The sequence below is a fragment of the Chlorocebus sabaeus genome, chromosome 9 (assembly GCF_047675955.1).
Source record: "Chlorocebus sabaeus isolate Y175 chromosome 9, mChlSab1.0.hap1, whole genome shotgun sequence".
Lineage (NCBI taxonomy): Eukaryota > Metazoa > Chordata > Mammalia > Primates > Cercopithecidae > Chlorocebus > Chlorocebus sabaeus.
This window is the reverse complement of record NC_132912.1, coordinates 26,263,480-26,277,161: the sequence shown is the minus strand read 5'-3', so window position 1 is coordinate 26,277,161 and position 13,682 is coordinate 26,263,480. Positions and strand designations below refer to the sequence as shown.

At 43.6% G+C, this 13,682-nt stretch overlaps 1 protein-coding gene across 1 annotated transcript in view; it reads right to left on the bottom strand.

The window, feature by feature from the left end:
- GAD2 (glutamate decarboxylase 2) overlaps positions 1-13,682 on the bottom strand; it is an 88,272-nt gene that overhangs the window by 18,371 nt on the left and 56,219 nt on the right. Inside the window, exons 11-12 of the mRNA XM_008002576.3 lie at positions 12,219-12,283; positions 4,805-4,883 (exon numbers count right to left, since the gene is read on the bottom strand). Coding sequence (XP_008000767.1) covers positions 4,805-4,883; positions 12,219-12,283 — 144 coding nt within the window. The remainder of the gene's footprint in view (positions 1-4,804; positions 4,884-12,218; positions 12,284-13,682) is intronic.

Below are 13,682 nucleotides of genomic sequence, written 5' to 3'. Positions count from 1 at the left end.
CTTCTTTGGGAGAACATCCTACTATTCTGGTTTCGTTGTGATTAAAATATTTTGGAAACTCTTTGGTTTTGTGAAATATTATTGGTGTGGTTCTTCTAGTATTTCCATCCATATCTAGTTCAAGTACTTTATCATTTAGCTGTTAGGGAGTTTGAGCTCCCTTTGAAAATCATGACTTTTAAGACAGCTCATTGCTATCATTTTTATATGCTGAAATCTAAAAAGAAAAAAGAAAAAAGAAAAAAATCCACACACACACATTGCAATTTTGAGATGAATTTAAATAACCAATCTTTCAAATGTCATGTTCCTCTCTCAAGAGCAGTCAGAGCTTCAGTGCTGCATTCGCATGCTCAATTCCTTGAGACAGTTAAGTGAAAGTCTCGTCAATGGCCATTCATTTGTCCTAGCACTGTAACCTTACTATGGAAATGGGCGGCAAAGTGATTGAATTACTCCATAGAATAGTGTTTTCTGACTAAAATAGTATCGCCGGTGTCTTCACTAAAAACCCTGTGTTTCAATTTGTCACGAACCACTGGATGCCTCTGACTATTTTGTTCTCTTCTACTTGTGATTTCACAAAAGCTTTGGCATTTGGTTTTGTTTCTTTTGTGATTCATGACAAAAGAAGACAAGACTAAAGTGTGATCACTTAGTTGAAGTTAGAAGTGAGAATACTTCTGAAAACTGTCCACACTAAAACACAATGCAATGCAATTATAATTTTAATTTGGTTTTGAAAGACGGAGTGTTGAAACGGTAGACAACAGAACTGGACTCTACCTTGTAGTTTAGGCTTCACATATATTGGAATCCATTCATTATTTTTCAGAATAAGAAAAATTAAATACGATGTATTTGTATTAGATCAGTAGAAATATACTGAACTCGAAAAAAAAAATTCACTTGAAGACCAATAACGTGAAAATTTGCAACACTCGCTTTTATTTGGTTTCATGGTCACAGAAACTTTGTACCATTATTCCTCTGGCCATGCACGCTCACACACTGGCGCCATCAATACCAAGGAAGACCACTTCAGAGAGTGTGGAATGCTGAAAGGATCAGACCTACTCCTACTGTGATAGAAAAAAATAACTCAAAAACACGTGAGCCCTAAAAAAGCTGGATGGCCAGGCGAGGTGGCTCACGCCTGTAATCCCAACACTTTGGGAGGCAGAGGCGGGCGGATCACGGGATCAGGAAAACAAGACCATCCTGGCTAACACAGTGAAACCCTGTCTCTATTAAAAACACAAAAGATTAGCCGGGCCTGGTGGTGGGCACCTGTAGCTCCAGCTACTTGGGAGGCTGAGGCAGGAGAATGGCGTGAACCCAAGAGGTGGAGGTTGCAGTGAGCTGAGATCATGTCACTGCACTTCAGCCTGGGCGGCAGAAAGAGACCACGTCTCAAAAAAAAAAAAAGCTGGACAGCTGCAGTCTCATTATTGTACAACATGACAAGCAAAAGTGATGCTGTTTTCCCTACAGAAGGCCTTAGTGAGATGATGTCCTGGTTCTGAGCCATGAGCCATGAAAAGGTTATAGACCATCATGTCCCAAACTAATGTGTTTTAAAACATATTAATAGTTGCTGTACGTAAAGAGATTCCCATGCTCAAATAAATGTAGGAAACTCTATATCATCTAGTCTTTCTTTTTAGATATTGCAATACATATCAGCCTGTTAAGGGCCCCAATAAGCCCTGAAATAATGTAAGTTGTTTTTAACTCTAAACCAATATATCCCAGCCTTTTTAAAACTGAGAACTCTCTTATTGGGGAACCCTTATTACCATCTTATGGAACAGCACTGTTCCTTGGATGTCAATAAAAGAAATGCTGTCAGAGCATCATAAACTCTTGGATTTGTGAGGGAATTTAGAGCTCATTTATTCCTACTCAATAAAGGAATCATTTCTACACTCTTCCTAATAAGTGGCTGTCCAATCTCTCTATTTAATCACCTCCCCTTATTAATTTATTCCTACTGTTGGACAGTTAATTTTTAGAAGTGTTCCTTTTATTGAATCCAAGACAGACCTAAAATCGCAGGGTGTTCTGATTTTGCCATCAAATCTCTACCACCCGGTGTTACTAAACCAGCTCCCCAAAGCCTCAACGAAAACCCCAGTCTCTTCCATTTGAGAGTCCTCTAAATGGTAAAGGCTGCCATCCTCCTCTCGGCCCTTTTCTTTTCTTTTCCTCCCTAGGCTAAACATCCTTAGTTGTTTCAATCATTCCTCTTACACATTTACCAATTGGTCCCCACTGTTTGGGATCTAGCTTGATGGAACCCCATGGACAATTTGGTACAGAGCAAAGCAGAGCACTGCGGGTATGGTTTAACTAGAGGAGAGTGGGAGACCACCACCTTCTCATGCTGAAACTCCACTTCCTGTATCTCATTAATGTCTTTTGTGTGGCATTTTTCTCTTGACTCGTTGTTGACCCTGTAGAGCTACCATCCTTTGCCTTTTTCACAAGTCCAACAATTTAGCTGTAGAAACAAGCCTTCCTTGTCCAATCAAAATACAACCACAGTATACACGGACCTAAGAGCAGAGCCTTACAATGATCTCCAATAACAATGTCCCTTTTTGGATGTGGCTCACTGGTCCAGTCTGTAAAAATCATCTTGTATTCTGATTCCATCCCTACACACATTTACTCTACCTCCCAGTCTCCTCCCATCTGAAACATTAATCAGCTTCTATGTTTTAATCAAACAGTCTGTGAATATTCTGAATGGTACAGGTTAGGTACCAAGCCATAGGCTCTATCCTGGGTAACATCAAATTGCCAGTCAGTAGGTCCTTCCGATGCAGTCATCTAATCAGTTCCAAATCTTTCATTTTCCTCCAGCTCACATTTCCCTTTTGGTCTGTAAGGACATGATGGGAGCCACTGTCAAAACATCTGGCTGAAATCTAAATAACAAAAATTTATTTTCTCCTTTGAGGTAATTATAGCTGAGGCTTGCATGAGCTAGGGCAGATGATAATACTTTGGACTGTATTTTTAACTGATGAAAACCCAGTCCAAAAGGATATTTTCCAATGCATTCATCTCATTTTGAGGGGAAGTTTCTTTCTTCAGTCTTGTGTCCATATTTTTATTACTGATGAAGACACAGAAGGCGTGCTGTGTAAATTTGCATTTGATAACATAAGGTATTAAGAACCAACCACAGAAGTAGTAACACTCTTTGACCCAGCAATCCCACTTTGAGTCTACTTTGAGAAAATAATCAGGAATGTGATCAAAAGTATAGGTTTAAGGATTCCATCAAGTCACTCTGTAAAACATTGGTTAATATTTTAACCATAGAGATATGGTTCATTGAATTATGTGATAGAATGATATGAGGCCATTACAAATCAGGTTTTGGAAGATCATGCTTATAATATAATGCAAAGCATAAAGAAGAATCAACAGTATATATGAGGTATATGAGGTAGATGACAGCAATTTTATTATAAATATATATTTATTTATACATTTTAAATATATTTATTTCCAGAAAAAAATGTGGGAGAAAATATTAAAAATGGTAATAATGGTTATCCCTAAGTTATAAAAATTTGAGGTGACTCTAAATTTATTTACATTTTCTGTTCTGCCTCAACTTTCTGACATAGTGTGTTAACTGTATAATTAGAAAAAAAGCAAAGTATTTTTAAGTAAATGAAGATAGATATTTGGCTGGGCATGGTGGCTCATGCCTGTGATCCAGCACTCTGAAAGGCTGAGGTGGACGGATCACTTGAGGCCAGGAGCTCTTGACCAACCTGGCCAACACGGCGAAACCCTCTCTCTACTAAAATCACAAAAATTAGCCAGGTGTGGTGGTGGGCACCTGTAGTCCCAGCTGTTTGGGAGGCTGAGGCATGAGAATCGCTTGAACCCAGGAGGCAGAGATTACAGTGAGCCAAGATCCCACCATCCTTCACTCCAGCCTGGGTGACAGAATGAGACTCTGTCTCAAAAAAAAAAAAAAAAAGTAAATGAAGATCAACATTTAAAAATTCTTTTAATCTGGGGTTGCTTTATTAAGGCTAAGAAGATAAAATTTAATGGGGATCATCTGAAGCTCCTTATTTGGGTTTCATCAACAAAATAAATGCAGGTGTGAGGAATTATGAGTCCAACCTGGCGTCATGGAAGGGAGATGCAGTGGCCTTGACCAACAGTGCTCACCTACTGAGAACGGCCCTAGGCCTGGTCAACAGAACCATCTTGAATGAAAGTGCTCATTGATGCTGCTTCTCTTTTCTGGTTAATAAGGATGCAGCTTCCTTACACTCTGAACATGGCTTTAAATATTGAATAGATAGACTGTAATCATGAGAGACAGAACACACACACATACATATACATGTTATGGACCTGGATCCTAACACTAACCTGAATCCTATATCATGTATATTTCTTATATAGGAAAAATGATCTCTCAGATTCCAGAAAAAAAAAAACCTGGAAATGTAATTTTCTGAGAGAGTGACATAGAGGGTCTCTGGATTGGGGGAATGGAGGAACAGTTGAGGAAAGGGGTATCATACTGAAAACATGGAGATTAGGTCAAAGTTTATGTTCTGAAAGTTGAGGTCCTCTTACCCTTTCTTCTCTGTTAGGCACCAGACCTTCACCCTGCAGACAGGAATCTAGAAAGGGCTCTCTGGGGAAGGTGAGTAGCCCCATAGAGAAGACCCGGTGATCCTGACATTTCCAGAGAAAGTTAACCACATAAAGACAGTCAAACCCACGCACGAACTGGGACACAGCGTCAGGAGAGACATACCTCTTCTCTAACCAGGAGAGCAGAGCACTGCAAAGGGACTCCCATCATCTTGTGTGGATTCCACGTCACAGAGTTGGCCCTGAAATAAACAAATCACGTAAGCGGTTGGCACTCCACCCTGACAGGCTCCGGGCACGTGCAACCGAGCTTCAGTTTCTTGGTACTGTTTCTCAGAATCCAGATCGACACTAAATGTATGTATTTATTTTAATTTACAAAATTAAACAGATTGAGGGGGTACAAGTGTAGATTTCCTATATGCCTATAGGGCGTAGTGGTGAAGTCTGGACTTTTGGTGTACCCAGTACCCAAATAGTGACCACTGTACCCAATAGATAATTTTTCAACCCTCTCCCCCATCCCATGCTCCCACGACACTGTATTTAGTAAACACAAAGTAGACTCTTAAAGATGTGTGAAAGGAAAATATCTCAGACCCCCAAAATCACTAAGCTAAAGGGAAAAGTCAGGGTGGGAACTGCTTATGGCAAACCTGTCCTCCCATTCTATTCACTGAGATAAATGCATATCTGATTGCTTCCTTTGGAAAGGCAAATCAGAAACTCAAAAGAATGCAACCATTTGTCTCTTATCTACCCATGACCTGGAAGGCCCCTCCACACTTTGAGTTGTCCCGACTTTCCAGATCAAACCAGTGTTCATCTTACATATGTTGATCAATGTCTTGTTTCTCTCTACAATGCATAGAACCAAACTGTACTCTGACCACCTCGTGCACATGTTGTCAGGACCACCTGAGGCTGTGTCACAGGCCTGCGTCCTCAACCCTGGCCAAATAAACTTTCAGAATTAACTGAGACCTGTCTCAGTTTTTCAGAGTTCATACTGCAACTTTTCTTTGTCCACAGAAATAGCAGGTGAGGGTGTGGGTCTCCATGTGGCGTGCCCCAGCTCCAGTGGCAGCATGCACCCTGCCTCCACGGTAGTCTCAGGGCACAGCTTAGAGTCATTGGGATCATCCAGTCCAGAGTCTCTCCTTTGGCCAGTGATGGCCAGAGCACCTGGCCAGAAAGGGCGGCTGCCTCCCGTACCTCTGTGGTCCTTGCTATTGCAGTGGCCTGGAGCTCAAAGACAGGGCTCATTTCACTGCTTAACTCGATTTTTCCTTTCTAATCAATTGATGCCCAGTTTCTCAGATGCATCCTTTCGTAGTAGCTTCTGGCGAGGCCCGTGCTTCCATCTGTTTCCTAATCCAGAGTTATTTTCTTTCCAGACTGCCAATGAGATGTGCTGTGGCTCCCACAGCAGGGGAGAGTTCCGTCTTTTTTTGCCTCACACCTTGGGGAAATTTGATGCTCTCTCATCAGCAACAGTGGCTCACACAGCAGAGATTCCCTGCTCAGGAATTTACATGATTTCAAAAGTCTGAGCTGTAGTCCTGGTTCAGATTCCTTTAATAATAATTCTCATTATTTTAATCTGGATTCAGCAATTGTGTTGTAACTGACTCGGTCTCCATTTCATCCTTCACTTGGCAACAGAATTATTTTCGATCTCTGTTTATGGCCCTCTCCTTCTCCGAAATCACTGACAGTTTTCTTTCTCCTCCAGCCCAAATTCCAAACTGCAGGGTATGGCTCCCGCAGCTCTTGGGGCAAGCCCTAGCTACGCCTTAGGTCTTGTGTCCCTTGGCTTTTCTTTATCCATTTCATCATGCCAGATTATCTTTTGTTCTCAGAGCATTCTATTATCATACTGCTGGGTCTCATTATGCTATTTCCTCTTCCTGGAACACCATCTCCCTTTGCTTCACTTTGTTGAATCTTGCTTAATTTTTTAAGGCCCCAGATTCTTTCAGTATGATCTCTGTGGCCTTGTTTAACTTCTGCGACTTTCCCCCACGTCCACTGTGCTCCTCTTTTGATTCTGGGAAAAGCAACTGCTCCCACTGTGAATGCCATGGCTCGCTTCATACATTTACTGGGTAAGATGAGCCTCTGCGCTTGTCTCCGGAGAGACGGAGGGGTCCTGGCAGTGGAGTTGCATGAGTGGCATAAAGGAGGAAGGCAAGTATTACGGTAGAATAACCTGTGGCAGTTGCCTCCAGAGAGCCATGGATTACAGCCCCGTCTGGCCGTACGACGGACGTGGGCTCACCCAGTTCCCACCTCTCTGGGTGTGACAGCCTTGGGAAAAAATGAGAAGCTGGGAAAGACCCCATTCATTCATTTGATGAAGGCCATGTGTCAGTCAGTTAGAGCGCTCAGTGGCCTGGGGATCTTATCTGAGCCAACGAATAGTCTAGCTCAGCTTCTGGTCTTTCTCTGGCTCTGACACTGGTTGTCAGATACATTTATGACTGCAACTGAGGAACTAGAAGCAAAGGCAGTTCATGGTCAGATAACTACCCCTAGAGAGAAGACTAAATGACTTAATGAATAATAATAGCATTGAGGTACTGAAAGTTCCCTCCAAGAAAATATCTCCTTGCTCTGTAGAATGACCCTGGAGTCAGGACCCTAGGCTATAAAGCAGACATAATAGTTAAGGGGGAAGCCCTCAGGAGCCAGATAGTACAGGTTTTCATTCAGGTTTCATCACTTCCTAGCTGTGTGACTTTCAGCATGTTACTTAACCTCTCTGTGCCTAGATTTCCTCATCTAGAAAAGAAGAATAGTAATAAATATTTAGGTAAAGTGCTTAGAACTGTGCTTAATAGGCAGTGAGCATTAAATAAGGTTGGCTTTTGCTATGGATTTCATCTCTGTCATTTGTGAACTTGGTGACACCGTGCATGTATGTACACACAGCCATTCTATACATTCCATCATGTTCTACGGCTAGATGTTTAACTCTGATAAACTCAGCTTTGTCAACAAGAATGCCCGACGGGAGAGAAAAACAGCTGTCTTCCATGTCTGACCGTGGTGTTTACCTCTACGCGGGGGCCTATTTGTCTTTTCAGAAGAGAAGCTGCCAAGGCTCACAACGACCTGTCACTGAATTCTCTGTCCCACCTCTCTCTCAGAGGCATAAAGATGGCAAAAAGCCCTGCAGATTGATTCGATGACATGGCCTTGATTTGAGAAATGTTGGCAATTTGTTAAAAGCAAAAACCAAAAAACCAAAAAAACAGCCTCAGGTTCATTTTAAAACGCTTTGCTGTGGGATTCGATCATGTGGCTTCTGCAGTTTGTGTAAGTTGGAGAGAAGTGAATCCCACAGGGCTGTTGTAAGACATCTCCCTCTGCTCTTATTTGTGCCTCACATCCATAGGCCCCACTCGCCACTGCTCAACCTTCTAGATTGATTCTTTCTCCTCTATATTCTGTGTTCCTGGCACCACTTTCCTTCCAGGCCTCCAGCCTCCAAACCTCACTGTCGTCCTTGGTTTCACTCTTTTCTTCCCCCGTCTTGATATTGCCCCTTGCAGTTCTCTCTCCTCGTCTCCTAGGTCCATCCACTTACTTCCTTCTCTGCTACTACAGCTTAGGTCACACTCAGCTTCTCTCCTGTCCTGCACCTGGACGTTCCTAAGAGCTTAACAGCTTCCAGTCTGTCCCTGGCTCCCATCTCCTCTCTAATGCGGAGTTAACGCCAGAACACAGGTGAGATCACATTGCACCTCTGCTCAAGGCCTGCTAGGGCTCCTGCAGCAAAGGTTTTCGATGGGTTTTGTCCCCCCAAGGAATCTAATAATCTCCACGCATAATGGCAGCCACACAGCAGAGACTCCTAGCTCAGGGATCTATGTTTCGTGGAAAGAAGGCCCGTGGATTCTGACCTGGCTCTGTGGGAAGGCCCTGGGGGCTGGCCAAGACTTCTGTACTTTCCACCTGGCCACTGCTGTGAAACCATGTCATCCTCCAACCAAACTTGTTTGAACTTTCTCCAAGACATTGTGCACTTTCACACTTCCGTGTCTCTTCAGCCTGAATGCACTTTTCCATTTCTGCCCGATGAAGTACCCTGTATGCCGTGATGCTCAGCTCCGATGTTGCTCTGCTTGGCGAAACCTCTCTGTAATCACAGAAGGAACCATTCCTTTCTCTGTGCTCTCCAATCAGCTCCCACGTCTGTCTCTCCAGTCTTTGCTTCCTTGCCTTAAATTTTAATCCACTGTTCACTGACAATCTTCCCCACTAGATTCTAAACTCCTTGAAGATAGGTTTTATACCATACCCGTCTCTGCACCCACGCAGTGCCGTGCGCTGTGACTTGCATATGACAGAGGTTCAGCAATGATCGAATTAAATCCTGAACACCTGGCTCTCAGGGCGGGAGTGAGGGTAACTGGTGATGCGGCAGAAACTGCACCAGCACCTTCATCTGGGACTGAAAGCCTTGAGAGTGGAGCACATCAGAGGATGATTACGGTAAGCAGCAGCCCGTGGGCAGGAGGGACTAAAGACGAGTCAGTATGATGCAGAGGCCAGTGCGGTGGCTCACGCCAGTGATACCAGCATATTGGGAGGCTGAGTCGAGTAGATCACTTGAGGTCAGGAGTTCAAGATCAGCCTGGCCAACATGGTGAAACCCCATCTCTACTAAAAATACAAACAAGCAAGCAAGCAAGCAAACAAACAAATTGGCTAGTCACGGCAATGCATACCTGTAACCCCAGCTACTCAGGAGGTTGAGGCAGGAGAATTGCTTGAACCCAGGAGGCAGAGGTTGCAGTGAGGCAAGATTGCACCGCCACACTCCAGCCTGGGTGACAGAGTGAGACTCCACCTCAAAAATAAATAAATAAAAATAAAAAGAAATAAAAATACAATACACAGAGTCAAGCTCTGGAGTCTCAGGGCTTGTGGTGTGCCCTCTCAGCAGCACCATCTCTAGACATTTTGACAGTGCTAGCAAGGAGGAGAGCTGTTTTCTGAGAATTTGGTTGGTTCTCAAAGGGGAAGCCAGACAGGGCTCCAGATGTTTGTGCCATTTTATTTATTTATTTATTTATTTTTATTGTTTTAATTTTTTTAGAGATGGGGTCTCACTCTGTTGCCCAGGCTGGAGTGCAGTGGTGCCATCATAGCTCACTGTAGCCTTGAATTCCTGGGCTCCAGTGATCCTCCTGCCTCACACAGTCTCCTGAGTAGCTAGGACCACAGCCATGCATGCCACCATGCCTGGCTAATTAAAAAAAAAAACTCTTTTTGTAGAGATGGAGTCTCACTCTGTTACCCAGGTGGGTCTTGAACTCCTGGCCTCAATGATCCTTCCACCTCTGCCTCCCAAAGTCCTGGGATTACAAGCAAGAGCCACTGTGCCCGGTCCCCTTGTGCCATTTTGTGTGAGAATGGCATTCAGATCCCCTGTGACTACAAAGGAGCCTCTGGATTTGGGGACAAGAATTGACCATGGATTTCCTCTACTTTTAGAGTGAGTTCTAAACTTTGGTTTGCAAAGCTTGAAAAAATGTCATTCCCTAAGTGAGACACATTTCTTTCTTAAACCTGTGGCCATACACATTAAGTGGTTTCCACTGGTCTTCCAACTGTATTCACTTAGAAAGTATGCCTTCTGCTAATAAGTCAGTGAGAGAAGGGTATCCTCAGGTAAATAGGTAGCTAAGGGGATTCTGCTCAGAGTGGAACACCAGTAGCCCCCTCATTTTTAGGACTTCATATATGGTTATTCCATTTGAAAAGTTTAGTTATAGTACAGTTTCAAGAATTGTGGCAGTAAGAGGGAACTCTGTGTTCCCTGGTGAACGTTCTAAGCTTTGCTCTCAAATAATAGTCTTTGGTACAGAATCGTGTGGGTGTTTATTTTTCTAAGGCTCAGGGTAGGTAATTTAGTGAGTTTTTAAGTGGAAGATGTGCCAGGACTTTCAGCACGTGCAGTCGCAGGTGGCATCAAAGGTAAAGTAACAGACTTTTTGTGCCAGTCAGAAACTCAGAAGAGAAAGACCTGTAGATAGGCCGCCTCTCTTGAAAGCACATGAATTTAATTCTTGTTCTGATTGTGTGGGCAGGCACCTTTCAAGGTGTTCTCTTTCTCTCTCGTCTCTCCCTGTTTACTTCATTGCCTCTTCCTTAAGCTTATGCTTTCTTGCATAAGAAATGGAAGATGGAAAGGGATTAGGCCTGGGAGAAGCCCCAAGGGTCCAAGAGCAGAGGCCTGGCGCTGGCTGACTCTGGGAGGGAGACATGCCTGCCCTCATCCACCGGCGTCTAAATGGGGCCCTGCAATCAGAACCTAGGGGGGTCCAGGTGCCTTAACCCAGCTGTGCCCGGGCCAGGCCCTGACCCCGGCCATCAGACTCAGGGACAGTGACCCTTCTGACATGGGCCTTAGCTGGTGTAACCCAACTCTTTTTTGCTTTATTTCCATTAATTCAGCGGGACGCTCTTGACTCCAGCCCAGCAACCCTACCCCTCTCTTTCCACACTCATGGGTTCTCTGTGCGTTTTAGGTCCGGGTGTCACATCACACACCCTACACAGCCACTCTGGCCTGGGCCTCCCGCATGCCCAGGGCTCACAAGTGCTTCTGCGCTCCATCAGCGTCTCTCCTTGTCCTGGAACAGAAACTGTGCCAAGATGTCTAGTGGCAGAGTCAGTGTGACGCTTTTGCTGGGCAGCATCTGGGGACTTGGCAGGGGATGGTGGGCATTTGGCAGCCTCTGATGCATTCAGGCTTTCTTGGTCACCTGGAGTGTCAGAGCTCACCACTGTGTCTGACCTGCCGTGTCGTGATGAGAGAACTGGGCTCCCCTTGCATGTGGTTCAGAACCAGAGCCTGTATTTTGCATTCTGTTTTTCTCATTTCTTTGGACCTGAATGTGCTTTATGCTAATCAGATATCACTGCCTTCGTATTTTTCAGCATTTCTCAACAGTCTTCTGCGTAGGCTCTAAATAAAAGGTGCTTTGCAGTATCAGTCGGAGCTTTGTCAGAGAAAGGTTATTCCGGGAATGAAACCATGAGATGAGGCTATTGCTAGTATGTTTCACTTTAAGTGAACTGGCCATCTTAGACCCCAAGCCCAAACTTTCAACACTGATAAGTTACAAGGTGCTTATTTGCTTTGCAAAATTATTATTATTTTTTTTAAGCAGTGGATATTATCCTTTTATGAAACATGAAAGCTATAAATCTTCTCCCTAGAAAAACGTGGGTTGCCTGCAGGTTTTAAACAATTTTTGTGGTTGGTTCAGAGATCCCAGGAATAGACCCTAGATAGGAATCTCCACGTCTGGAAGACATTCTACCTGGGTCACTTGATGTGTATTCTGATTTTTCTGTTGTTTACACATAATATTTACATATTTGATTTTTCTGTTGTTTACCCATATTCGGGAGTGTAACATCACATAAGGCAAGGAACAAAAGCACTGAATAGAGTGAGCTCCCTCAGTATTCCAAGAGTTCCTGGAAATTGATTGTAATTTGTGTTTTACAGTTAGCTTTTAACACTTTATGTTGTTAATAAGAAAAATGCAACATACCTCTCCACGCCACTCAGTTTCCACTTGTGTTTTCGGGACATCAGTAATCCTCCACCCCAAGCTGCCTGAAAAAAGATCATACGAGGAAAATGGTAGCAGTTTGTCATTGCCTAGATTTCTATAGTCTGGTGTCTTCCAGACTAACGAGAGTCTCTTACGGTGAAAATGATCTCCTTGACCCCAGGCCACTTAGGAAGTTGACCACCTTCTTCTGGCACTAACCTTCAGAGTTTACATTGAAGGGCCATTCTAAGGTCTCCAGACTCCATCCCACATTTATATGGGTGTAAGGAGCCACCTTGGAGGCATAGTTCCTGGTCCACAGGAGAGGGAGAAAGACCGTCTCCCAAACCTATCACCAGCACTGTTAGTCCTTGTGAAGTCATGTTCTCAGAATGAGAAACCCTGTGGTCCCCACAGTGTAAGGCAGAGAAGATGGGCAGGAGGGGCATTAAACAGATTCCAGGTTGCAGGGAAAACTCTTCTGACAAGTCTAAATGATTCCAGAAATAGGAAGTGGCTTCATAACTCTATTCATAACTCTATTTCACTGATGTGTGATTTTGGATAATTTCTGGGTCCAAAAAACCCCCACCCAAAATCCACAAGCAGCAAAGATTCATACCAGTTATTAGCTAAGCAATTAGAACACACGTCTTAAAAATTTGTACTTGATCAAGGTTGAAGATTTGAATTGGTGTAGTAATCTCCTTTAAAAACAGAATGCCAAGATGGAGATTAATTTGGAAATATTAACTTTCTTTCCTCTGTGTGTATAATTAATTCTAGGATAATTTTAAAGGGATTATAAAATTCCTTTATGATATAATTGCTTCCCCCCACCTTTTGCTGCAAGTTCAGTTCTTTTTTAGTTTTGTTTTGTTTTTGAGACAGAGTTTTGCTCTTGTCACACAGGCTAGAGTGCAATGGTGCAATCTTGGCTCACTGCAACCTCTGCCTCCCGGGTTCAAGCGATTCTCCTGTCTCAGCCTCCCAAGCAGCTGGGATTACAGGCGCCCGCCACCATGCCTGGCTAATTTTTGTCTTTTTAGCAGAGATAAGATTTCACCATGCTGGCCGGGCTGGTCTTGAGCTCCTGACTTCAGGTGATCCACCTGCCTCGGCCTCCCAAAGTGCTGGGATTACAGGCATGAGCCACTGCGCCTGGCCCAGTTCTTTTGCACTTTGAAAAATTATCTAATATTCCAAACGTGTACTATTTTAAGATTCTTTCTACTTTATAGACTGTATGAATATTAAAGCTTATAAGAGTAAGTGGTAAACTTGGTATGTTTCAAAGAAAAGCTAATAGAACTGGTTAAAAGATTCCCTAGTTCTAATTTAAGTAGGAGGCCCAGAGGAAAGGCCCATAGCTTCTGCTGGCTCAGGACACACAGATATTCTCATTTTTGAAGTTGTCAGGTAATCCTCTTCCTGAATCAGCCAGCAAGGCCTAACAGGGTT